The 13268-nt window shown below is 40.0% G+C and overlaps 1 protein-coding gene across 1 annotated transcript in view; it reads left to right on the plus strand.

Annotated features, from left to right (window-relative positions):
* Positions 1–13268, plus strand: part of LOC136878636 (hemolymph lipopolysaccharide-binding protein) — a 121710-nt gene that overhangs the window by 59977 nt on the left and 48465 nt on the right. The window contains exons 3-4 of the mRNA XM_067152096.2: positions 5118–5352; positions 9747–10016. Coding sequence (XP_067008197.2) covers positions 5118–5352; positions 9747–10016 — 505 coding nt within the window. The remainder of the gene's footprint in view (positions 1–5117; positions 5353–9746; positions 10017–13268) is intronic.

The following is a 13268-nucleotide window of genomic DNA, read 5'->3' on the forward strand; positions in this document are numbered from 1 at the left end:
AAATCTTACACTGCAGTGCCGATCAACGCACATAGTATGTTTGTTTCATAGTAACAAGGACGAAAACCAGAGAATTACACCGTGTGGGCTTTGTACTCCACAATAAATGACACAGCCCCTATGGCGTACAGCCTTTGACCTCAATGTGTTAACACTGTTTACATTTAGTTTTCATATTTTATTCCTGATGGTTGATGCTACTGACAGCCACCAGCAAAATCTTGGCATCTCAGTTACATTCATTATTAACAGAAGCAACCTTCTGCATATACAACACATATTTAAATTCAGTGCCAGTTTCATACCTCTAGACTTAACCTTCCGTCGGTCGCAACTGATCTGACAGGCACAGGTTCAAGTCATCGGTCACTACCACTCCAATGCAAGGACCTACGATTCTCATCCTCTGACTAGCCTCACTGCTTGCCATGTTCGTTAGTCATGTGACAAGCAGTCTGTGTTCGCTCAGTCCATAAGCCGGAAGTGTTCCAACTAATCTGGTGGATCATTGCGACTGTTCCCGTTGCGATTGGTGTGTCAAAGAGATGCAAACAATTGCTGTTCTGTAAGTAGTTAAATTATTTGTTTACCCTAAATTTGGTGTAATTTCACATGTAAGTATGTAAATAGTGCAATATAAGCCCGGTGCATCACAGGCACATTGCGACTACTTAGTACCAATTTCTCTTTATTTTAGATTTACCATACATTATGGCCAGTAGGAACAGTAGTGGAAAAAACATTGCATTTTATTCCATTTCGGCCGGATGAAACTGGGAGTTATATGAAGTATTTAAAAAAAAGCAATTTATACAAGCCCTCTTGTCTTTCAGCTAATTCTTTCCTTTACTTCCTCTAATTATTTACAAAATTCTTAGCAGAAATGCGTCCCGGCTAACCCATTTGTACAGCACCGCAGCAAGTAGTGGAGACATTGCATTTGCCGTATGGAAGGGTAGTAAAGGTATATATACATACACTGACTGACAGAGCAAATGCAACACCAAGGAGGAGTGGTTCGAAAGGGATGAAAGTTGGGGAAAAAACAGAGTTGGCATGGACGAATAATTGATGTTTATTTCAAACCGATATGCAGGTTACACAATGCGCACGGCATCGACTCAGTAGGATGTAGGACCACCGCGAGCGGCGATGCACACAGAAACACGTCGAGGTACAGAGTCAATAAGAGTGCGGATGGTGTCCTGAGGGATGGTTCTCCATTCTCTGTCAACCAATTGCCACAGCTGGTCATCCGTACGAGGCTGGGGCAGAGTTTGCAAACGGCGTCCAATGAGATCCCACACGTGTTCGATTGGTGAGAGATCCGGAGAGTATGCTGGCCACAGAAGCATCTGTACACCTCGTAGAGCCTGTTGGGAGATGCGAGCAGTGTGTGGGTGGGCATTATCCTGCTGAAACAGAGCATTGGGCAGCCCCTGAAGGTACGGGAGTGCCACCGGCCGCAGCACATGCTGCACGTAGCGGTGGGCATTTAACGTGCCTTGAATACGCACTAGAGGTGACGTGGAATCATACGCAATAGCGCCCCAAACCATGATGCCGCGTTGTCTAGCGGTAGGGCGCTCCACAGTTACTGCCGGATTTGACCTTTCTCCACGCCGACGCCACACTCGTCTGCGGTGACTATCACTGACAGAACAGAAGCGTGACTCATCGGAGAACACGACGTTCCGCCATTCCCTCATCCAAGTCGCTCTAGCCTGGCACCATGCCAGGCGTGCACGTCTATGCTGTGGAGTCAATGGTAGTCTTCTGAGCGGACGCCGGGAGTGCAGGCCTCCTTCAACCAATCGATGGGAAATTGTTCTGGTCGATATTGGAACAGCCAGGGTGTCTTGCACATGCTGAAGAATGGCGGTTGACGTGGCGTGCGGGGCTGCCACTGCTTGGCGGTGGATGCGCCGATCCTCGCGTGCTGACGTCACTCGGGCTGCGCCTGGATCCCTCGCACGTGCCACATGTCCCTGCGCCAACCATCTTCGCCACAGGTGCTGCACCATGGACACATCCCTATGGGTATCGGCTGCGATTTGACGAAGCGACCAACCTTCTCAGCCCGATCACCATACCCCTCGTAAAGTCGTCTGTCTGCTGGAAATGCCTCCGTTGATGGCGGCCTGGCATTCTCATCTATACACGTGTCCTGTGGCACACGACAACACGTTCTACAATGACTGTCGGCTGAGAAATCACGGTACGAAGTGGGCCATTCGCCAACGCCGTGTCCCATTTATCGTTCGCTACGTGCGCAGCACAGCGGCGCATTTCACATCATGAGCATACCTCAGTGACGTCAGTCTACCCTGCAATTGGCATAAAGTTCTGACCACTCCTTCTTGGTGTTGCATTTGCTCTGTCAGTCAGTGTATTTGCCAAGGTCATGAACAATGAGGTATGATTCACCCGTTCGTCTCGATTTCGTCTGGCAGTCTCTTTAGTGTCTGTTAGTCTGATGTTTAGTTGTATAATCACGCCGTACTTCTATTTAATTGTAATACATGTGTAATATTGTTCCTTTGGTGAAAGTTTTATTGTCTAGTATTGAATAAAAATCTCAAAGAAAAACGATTACTGTATTACCACACTCAAGTTGGTGAAGTGTCAACCTTTACCCCTCTGTGAAAATTCGCTCAGAGAGTATTAAAAACTTACCATTTTGTAGCGTTTCTATTTATTTTAGTTTTGATGTATATGCCCCCCCCCCTGCGATATACAGTATATCCCAAACCCGGATACATTTTGTCGTCTATATACATTTCTTTTTGCCCCCACACTTTTAATTCCCAATCGCCACTACTGAGTAGGAAGGAACATTTTAACTTAGACAGAGCAGAAGATGTGGAGGATGTCCAATGACTGTTGCTGGATGAAGATGATGATGCGTTACATTTTGAAGACGAAAGTGACACAAACCATGATGACCTTCTGGAATCAAGAGATGGTGACTCGGGAACAGAACAAGAAGGTGACAACGGTGATGCTGATGAACAAGGAGCATTAGAGGTCAGTGCTAATTATTACAAAGGGAAAGACAAGACAAAATGGTGTACAGTGCCGCCGTCCCAATGGGTCCGCGCCAGGAAACACAATCTCGTACAATATTTACCTGGAATTAGAGGACTAGCAAGGCAAGCTAAATCACCGCTTGACTCCTGGCAGTGTTTATTTATGGAGGAAATAATAGACACTATTGTAACTTACACAGTTAGTGGACTATGTGAAACAAAATTTTACTTGTGAAAGGGATGCTGAGCTTACAGACCTGATATAAAAGCATTATTTGGCCTATTGTACTTGGCAAAATCTTAGAGAGGGAATAGGCAGAGCCTTGAAGATCTCTGGGGAACTGATGGAGATGGTATAGAAAAGTTTGCACTGGTAATGAGCCTCAGGAGATTTAAGTTCTTGATTCGTTGTTTAAGATTTGACGATTGCCAAACCCATGAAGAAAGAAAGTAACATGATCGACTAGCTCCTGTGCGAAATATTTTTACTCGGTTTGTGGAGAACTGCATGAAATCGTATAGTTTGGGTAAAAATGTAACTTTAGATGAAAAGTTGGAAGAAAACATTTTTATTTCATGTGTTGTCACCATGTGTAGTATCACATAAATGCTAGTGCTCTCTGATTACTGCCAACTTTTGACACAGATTTTCTTTTGTGTTGAAAGTATTAGTGTTCTTGTAGAGTCCTTACTGAAGAATATATGACCTGTTTAGCCCTGTTTACCCTAATATTTCTTATGTTTGTTGTTATTGCTGAGACATATGAACATAGTTTTCTCCAACATAAGATTTTCTCTGCGATTAAAATTGTAAAAACTGCAAAGATACCTACAATTTTGAAGAAAATAGTTGGTTACAAAATGCGACTTATTTTGGGATCAGAATTTTGCTAAACCATTTTTAACTGGCTCAAACACACATATATAACATAAGGAGTACTTCACAACTGCCCGTGTGAACTTCCCGAAACTTATACGTGGGGGGAATCCTTCAGGCTCATTGCGACCTGCCTTGAAACTTTATATATTGCGACCGACAAAAGGTTTATACAACAACATGGTTTATTTCTAACAGTAACAAAGGAAATATAAACCTGAGAAGATCGGTCGAACAAATATTCATAATACTATCAACACGCATTAGATCTGGATCAATTTTTCAACTGACATGCATGAAACCCAAATGCAATGAATAAGCAAATTAATAAATCCAAAGCAAAATATATACAAGAAAGCAAGCTTCAATTAATTATTCAACCCATTATTTACATTTTGATATGCTTTTTCATCTTATTTAAACCTAAATAATTTAGTCATATACTACACTCAAGTAACCATTATTAAGAACTGCATCCCCCCCCTATTAAAGCAATAGAGATTCTACATAATATCAGGTAATTATCTCAGATTCCTCTTTCAACATATGCATTCAAAGCAGGTGTACTTAGAACATAAGATAAGTATATCTGAAACAGCATCTAAATTAACTTTATAGAGAAAATTCACACATCGTGTAGAATCACTAGATGGAGAATAATGATCTGAAATGCTGGGTCGGTAAATGTTACTGTAAATAGATATTTTTATCCATGGCAGAAGTGAGTTGTTTAAATATGGTAAAAAAATGGGGTGTCCCATACGCTGTTAAAATGGGACAGTACTTCAGACCTTCAGATATGGGAAATCCCATATAATACGGGACACCTGGCACCATAGTCCTAGACCACCTGGGTACAATACATTGGCAGTGAACATCAACAACGGAACAAGTGATGAGCACGAAAATCACTCGAACCCGTACTTTTTAGCAGTTTGCCCTGACATCAGATGACTCTACAAGTAATTACAATACAAACTCAAAAGACAACCACCGGATATCTCAAAGGTCAAACTCCTCTAGCAGTCTACCATAGCGAAACACAGAAAAGTCTAATAGCATACGACTGCTACAACACTCCACCGGAGTGAAAAGGTTAATATCTTATTACATCTAACAATAAGTTTCTGCTCAGTAGAACTGAACAACTGAAGGTACAGGTCCAATGAGCAAAGGTTATAATTGAAATTGTTTTCTTAATACATCTGCAGGTGGATGCTGCAAGGAAGGACTCTATAGCCCAAGTGGCATCTGGTAATCCCCGACAAGTGGTCGTAGATGTTGATCACATAACTGAAATCTCTTGTGATATCGTCATTACGCGACTGTCTGTCAGATCCAATCTATCAGATCCAGCACAGGAAATGGAGATGGATGTGGAACCAACTAAGACCACAAAAGATATAGAAGAAACAACAAGTGCATCAACAAAAGTGACTGTTACAGGTGGGTACCTCTTATTCTAACAGAAATTTATCAGACCAGTTTATGTCCATAGGGATGTCCATCTTTAAATGAGACTGGACAAGGAATGTAGATTTGATGAGAGAATATTTCCTCCAGACATACTTTTGCATACAAATTGGACCTTCAATGTGTGTCTAAGTAGATCTGAAATTGTAAAAAGCAAATTAATGTACAGTCTTACTTCTTAGACTTCATGATGCTTTAGGCTGTTGTAACACATATAGGGTTGGTGAGTGGCTGATGTTATGCCAACCTTCCCACAGGCTTTGTCAAGGCTGATTGATAGCAGAGAAGTAAGGCAGGATAATTTATACTTGGTGGTCAGTCTGTGCAGTGAAAGTGCCACCCTCTGGGGTAGTGTATGGTTCTTCTTGTCCTTTTAGTGCTAGGTTTCATATTTTAGATGGCAGCAATCCCCCATCTCTATTAAAGTCATTCCACTGATTTTGCATTTCTATGGCTTCTCTGATTTTTCTGTGGTGAAAATGATAGCTAGAAGTTAGTAGCTTGGTTTCTTTGAAGAGGATGGGATCTCTGTAGTGTGGTGTGTGTATGGCTATAGCTAATTTCAGGAGCTGCTGGAGACGTATGTGTCTCAAGTGTTCTGTTCATCTTGTGGCTACGGACCAGCCCACCTCGCCAATGTACACCTGTCCATAGCCGCACAGTATCTTGTATACTCCTTCCCATCAGAGGACCAGTCAGATTATATCACATACCTTCAGTCCAGAGGTGAACGTGGTGTGTATATCGTGTTTCTTCAGAACTTTGGCAATTATGTCCTTGACATCCTTTATGTAAAAAGGCTTTGCTTTTTCTGTCTTCTGTCATGTGTGAGACATGTTCCAGTTTGGATTTGATGGTTCATGCTGTCAAATGGTGAGAGTAATCATTTCTTCAGAAAGTGAAGTGGAATGTAGTGCGTATAATTCTATGGCCTTCAGTGTGCCGCACATCATTTTGTTCTGTCGATTAGGGTGGTTATTATGGATTTTTTCAACACTGGGTGATGGTGCGAGTCTGCATGTAGATATTGGTTGATGTATGTGGGCCTCCTGTAGAGAGTATAGCTTAACATCCCATCTGGCCTACAGGTCACTCGGACATCCTGGAAAGAGATAGTTCCATTTTGTTTGTGAAACTCTGTTAAGAAGTTTTTCAAGGGACCAAAAAAAAAAAAAGCTTCTTAAGCAGGAAACTTCTTAAAAGGGGTAATGCCCGAAAACTTGTTCTGTACTTTGACATACATGTGAAACACACAGACAACAGATTTCCTTATTTGTGAACAATATCGAAATAGGCTGATATATAAGAGCTGCTAAAAGAAAGCCACAATTAGATTATCATGACATGTATTTTTAGAGATAAAGTAAAATATTGTAATTGAACATACTGTATTATAAAAATTCTTGATAAGAGAAGGGAACATATTATATAAAACCTTGCACAAGAGATAAAAGAAACACTAAGAACATTAAAATGGTAGATGGTGACCGTACATTATGTAAAGTCCATACTGCATTAGACATTAAATACATTTCCAAACACAAAAGTCTAGACTCCTACTTGGAAAAGAAATTGTCCAGGGTTGACTGTTTTTAGGTTTTTAGTGCTTTCTTGAACTATAAACAACTGAGCTGGATAGCTGCAGTCGCTTAAGTGTGGCCAGTAGTCAGTATTAGAGAGATAGTGGGTTTGAACCCCACTGTCGGCAGCCCTGAAGATGGTTTTCCATGGTTTCCCATTTTCACACAAGGCAAATGCTGGGGCTGCACCTTAATTAAGGCCACGGCCGCTTCCTTCCCATTCCTAGCCCTTTCCTGTCCCATCGTCGCCGTAAGACCTATCTGTGACGGTGCAACGTAAAGCAACTTGCAAAAAAAGACTATAAACTTCTCCATTTCCCACATTGCCTTCCATGTGTTCTGAGGCACACTGACTAAACCTTCCATAAACCGCCTCAGTTTTTCACACCCCCCCGATATCTGCTTCAAGTTTACAGCAGCAGACGGGACATCGGCAACTTATTCTTAGAGATTCTTAGAACCTATTCATAGGCCTATATCTCCCCTGCATTCCTACTAGTTGTCACAGCCACGGGCGTAGTTTCTGGCTGTTTCGCAAGTGCCGCATGGACAAGCTGATATTGAATTTATTTTCCTGCTTTAATCCTCTTCATGTTAAAGGTAATCCTTTTTATTATAGAAGTTAATACTTGGATTTAGCTACAGTCTTACAAAAGAAAGGTTTAGATAGGTACCTTACAGTTTAAAGTCATATGACTAATAACAGGTACTATGTCATAATCTCCAACTAATGCATTACAGCTGAAGCTCCATTAAATATTAGATGCAGTGTCCTAGGTTTTATTCACTATCATTCGTTTCATCTTCATTCACTCCTCATTAGGGCACCTGGCCATAATAAACATGCCATATAATTTCATCTTACCTCATCCCAGACCCGGCATAAGGATAAAGGGACTAAGGGGTTAATATACAATATAATTTTGAAATAAGTTGTCAAAAATAGTACTGGTATTATTCATTGAATATACTGCACTATGTTTATGGGTGTATGATGCTGTATTGACATTTAACAAGGGTTCTACTGGGTGAGTGAAAGTTATGTATGAATAAGGGATAGAACCAGGAATGAATGTGCTCAAAATCTGTTATGATATCAACAAGTAGCAGGTCAAAAAATCTGACTGGAAGCTCCAGTTAGAAAGGTGAAAAGAAACAAGAAAGGAGAAAAGGCCCTGAGAAATTGGTGATCCTGATTTTGCACCTGGGATACACAAATATACTGGCTTCTCTTTATATAATTTTTCCACATGATAATTTTCTCAATAGTTAAGTACCTATGGTACATTTTTCAGAAAGTATTTAACCTATTCTTCCTTTACCAGAACTTAAAAGCTAAAGATTTTTTTGCATTCCTAGCTGTAGAATACAAAATAATAGTAACCAGAATATTTTAATCAATCAATCGATCAATCATTCAATCTATCAATCAATAAATCACTACTGATCTGCATTTAGGGCAGTTGCCCAGGTGGCAGATTCCCTATCTGTTGTTTACCTAGCCTTTTCTTAAATGATTGGAAAGAAACTGGAAATTTTTTGAACATCTCCCTTGGTAAGCTATTCCAATCCCTAACTCCCCTTCCTATAAATGAATATTTGCCTTAATTTGTCCTCTTGAATTCCAACTTTATCTTCATATTATGATCTTCTCTACTTTTAAAGACACCACTCAAACTTATTCGTCTACTGATGTCATTTCACGCCATCTCTCCACTGACAGCTCGGAACATATTATAATTAAGTTAGAAAGCTTTTACAATTAGTACTCGGGGAAAAAATGTATAAGTTTTGTTTTTAAAATTTCAATGTATAAAATCAAGTTCTTTGAAAACGTTTTAAGAAAAGGCTAGGTAAATAGGAATCTGCTACCTGGGCGACAACCGTAAATGCAGATCATTGATTGATGATTGATGAAAACAACTAGAAAACAGATGAAGTAAGAATCTGCTTGTGTACCAATTTTCATAAAAGTTGGATCTGTAGTATAGCTAAATATGACGAAATTGACATTGAGAAGTCATGGTGTACCACCTCCCTCTAATGTGAAAAGCCTTCATCGGTATGTATTGTAAATTTAAATCATATAAGACCTAATCCACAGAAACTCACCTGGGGATAATTTATTAGTATAAACCAATTCAGTGGATTACAAAGTAAACACAAACAATACCAGCAGTGTTTAACGAATAAATATGGAATACTACTACTTGTATCATAAGAGGAAATGTCCCTTCCCACTTATCGACTAGGTGTCACACCATTCAAAAAGAAGAATCATTATCATTGCTTGAACCATTCCAGCACCACAGCCCTTTCATCATCATCGTAGAATTTCATGAGAAGCCTAAACAAATGGATGTCACTAAATGACAGGTCAGGGCTGTAGGATGAGTATGAGTGATAAAGAACCTCCCATCATTTCTTCACTAATGCCCCTTGCACTATTCTTGTATCATGTAGGTATTGTCATGAAGAATAATAACATTTGACAACAGTACATTTACTTCTGATGGCTTGATGCAAACTTTGTTGAATTGGGAATGACCACCATATTTGTTCACTACTCACGCAGCCAATTTCAAACTCCTGCTTAGATCTCTTCTACTCTCCCAACTAAGAGACCTCATTGGTGCACGCAATGGAGTGAGCAGCTGGCCTCCAGTTAATTTCATTTGATCCTGTCTCCTAGCATAGAAACATCCAGTATATTTCTGAATGTTAATGTTTCATTATTTTTGTGAGACAGAGTGTGGTCTGAGTGTTGCAGTGACCATTATGTTCTAGGCTCAAGAATCCCTCCGGAAGACTACAATGTGGTAGCTGGGCGGTCACGGTATAAAATATACACCAGTTCCCTGGTGTGGAAGGATGCCAGACAGAAATGTGATCATGAGGGTGCCCACCTTATGGTCATCAATTCTCAAGAGGAAGCCAAATTAGTCAACCAACTTGTGTTGAAGAATTCAAAAAACATCACAGGGGCAGATTATGTCAGCTATGTGTTTTTAGGATTCCACTGGGATGAGAAAGAAAAAAGATTCATCACAGTACAAGGTAACAAAACAAACTCCTGTATTAACATATGATACATGATATACTGTAAGGTTATTGTGGCATTGTACTAATGAGAAAATCTTCACCCAATAATAACAAATCAGAAGTATCAAAAATTAAGTTCCCAGAAGAGAGCCATAATTTAATTTCATTGATTGTGAATGAAATATTCACACTCTTTAGACTTTTTTCAATAGGGAACTTAATTTTTTGATATATACATATTATATCTGTGTGTGCGCATGTGCGTGCGCATGTGCGTGCGCATGTGCGTGCGCATGTGCGTGCGCATGTGCGTGCGTGCTTGCGTGCTTGCGTGCTTGTGTGCATGTGTGTGTGGTTTTTCTTCATTTTTTTGTTCTTCAACCTGAAGGCTGGTTGGATCCTCAACAGCTCTTCCACTGGCTGTCATAGATGGCCTAAACATCACTAAAGAGGCATACTAGGGATATAAAAGCCAAAAGCAGGCATTTATGCAAGTGGAGGTATATATCACCTTTAGCACATCATCACTGGATTACCCTACAAAAGAGGATTGCAGTGGTGTCTCAAGGTCAGCAGATGCAGGGTGGATCTCGGCCCACAAGTCGCCATGCCTGGTACACGATCCGACAGCTCTGCACTCCGACCAGCCAACCGAGCAGAGGAGGGGTGGCCACGGCTCTACCGTGGCTCTACGCCTCTGTATTTGTTAAACAGAGAGGGGCTGGTCCCCACTGTCGGCTGTCCTGAGCATGGTTTTCCATGATTTTCCATTCTCCTGCACTAAGGCGAATGCCGGAACAGTTCCTGGTATAGGCCACGGCCGCCAACCCTATCACCTTCTCCGTTCATCTCCTTCTCCAATACCAATCTTCTGGCCTGAGAGACGACGTCACCATCTGCCTTCTCCTTTAGGGTAGGAATGAAAACATTTAGTAATAGTAGTAGTGTCTCAATGACACACTATCCACCAGCATCTTGGTAAGATGTAGCATTCCAACTGACAATCCTGCTGGTTCATGTCTCTTTGGCCTGACAGAAGGCATTATCCTCTAAGAGGCCCACCATATCCCTTTACAGTATGGAATGAAGACTTTTACTAGTGGTAGTAGTAGTGTCTCAACCACTGAGCAGCTACAATTGAAAAAGCATGAAGAGCTTGAATAATTTAATATTTGTAATTGATGAACTAAATTATGTTTCACTTCTGGGAAATTAATTTTTGGTATAAAAGCCAAATGCAAATATTATGCAAGTGGAGGTACATATCTCTATTCAATGTTTTTAAATGTACATGCTTTTCCCTAAAATTTCAATGAATAAAACATACGTAGGGCCTACTCACCAAAATTATTTATTCCAAACCTAGAACGACACCTTCAAATGAACAAAGAGAAACAGTACTGGTAATAAAAGTAACATGTTCTAGCATCACATAGAAATAAATAACTATAGATATTGCCAACACACATGCCCATAAACATTTGGTCACAGTTTCAATTGCCACAAAACTGAAATTTACAAAATTTCTCACCTTCGATTTCAAGGCTATTTTGGAAGGAATATCAATTCCTCCCTATATGATTACATACAAAAATAATTAAATAATTGTATTCATACACACATAAAATAAACACAAGAAAAGTTAGCAATTCTGATATTATGTGTTTGTATTCTGGTTTTATTCTAACCTTCCATAGAGTTGTAGTGGCAACATGGAGCTAGCCTCTTGAGTACCTGTCTCCATGAGTCTCTGTCTTGGGCATGGTGAATCGCTTGTTGTAGGTTCTCTTCATTTAGGCTCTTGAGTTGATCTACTCATCTCAATGCATCATGCCGTCTTGAACTTTGTCCAGCAACTTTCCCTTCAATGATCATCTTTTCCAGTCCACTGGGTCTTCCAAGAATGTGACTGAAGTACCTGAACTGTTGTCAATCAATAACTACTGATCTGCATTTAGGGCAGTCACCCAGCTGGCAGATTCCCTATCGGTTGTTTTCCTAGCCTTTTCTTAAATGATTGCAAAGAAATTGGAAATTTATTGAACATCTCCCTCGGTAAGTTACTCCAATCCCTAACTCCCCTTCCTATAAACAAATATTTGCCTCAATTTGTCCTCTTGAATTCCAACTTTATCTTCATATTGTGATCTTTCCTATTTTTAAAGACACCTCTCAAACTTATTCATCCACTAATGTCATTTCGCCCCATCTCTCCAATGACAGCTCAGAACATACCTTGAATTGACATTGATGAAGGGAATAGATATTCTTCCTAAAACATGTATGATAAAATAAATAATTTTCAATCATTAAAAGTGTATTGACAAGGTGGACCCAACATAAATGATTTTAAATAGTTTCTTTAATAGACATAACACTTAGTCAAGCAGCTCGTCTCCTTTCTCCCAAGGCTTCCCAGCCCAAACTTTGCAATATTTTTGTAATGCTACTCTTTTGAAAGAAATCACCCAGAACAAACCAAGCTGCATTTATTTGGATTTTTTCCCGTTCTGAATCAAGTAAACCTGGTGAGGGTCCCACATACTGGAACCATACTCTAGTTGGGGTCTTACCAGAGACTTATATGCCTTCTTGTTTACATCCTTACTACAATCCCTAAATATCTTCATAATCATGTGCAGAGATTTGTACCCTTTATTTACAATCCCACTTATGTGATTACTGCAATGAAGATCTTTCCTTATATTAAAACCTAGGTACTTATAATGATCCCCAAAAGGAACTTTCACCCCATCAATGTAGTAATTAAAACTGAGAGGACTTTACCTATTTGGGAAACTGACAATCTGACTTTTAGCCACATTTATCATCATACCATTGCCTACTGTCCATCTTGCAACATTATTGAGGTCATTTTGCAGTTTCTCACAATCTTGTAACTTATTTATCACTCTATATATAAAGCCTTATCTCTGATTTCACTTTTTTACTCATATCACATATATAGAAAACATAAAGGTTCTACTGCCTTGAGGAATTCCCTTCTTAATTATTACAGGGTCAGATAAAGCTTTGTCTCCTATAATTCTCTGAGATCTATTTTCTAGAAATATAGCCACCCATTCAGTCACTCTTTTGTTTAGTCCAGATGCACTCATTTTTGCCAGTAGTCTCCCATGATCTACCCTATCAAATGCCTTAGATAGGTCAATTATGATACAGTCCATTTGATTTCCTGGACCCAAGATATCTGCTATACCTTGCTGGAATCTTATAAGTTGAGATTCAGTGGAATAACCTTTCCTT

This window comes from Anabrus simplex, chromosome 1, assembly GCF_040414725.1.
Source record: "Anabrus simplex isolate iqAnaSimp1 chromosome 1, ASM4041472v1, whole genome shotgun sequence".
NCBI lineage: Eukaryota > Metazoa > Arthropoda > Insecta > Orthoptera > Tettigoniidae > Anabrus > Anabrus simplex.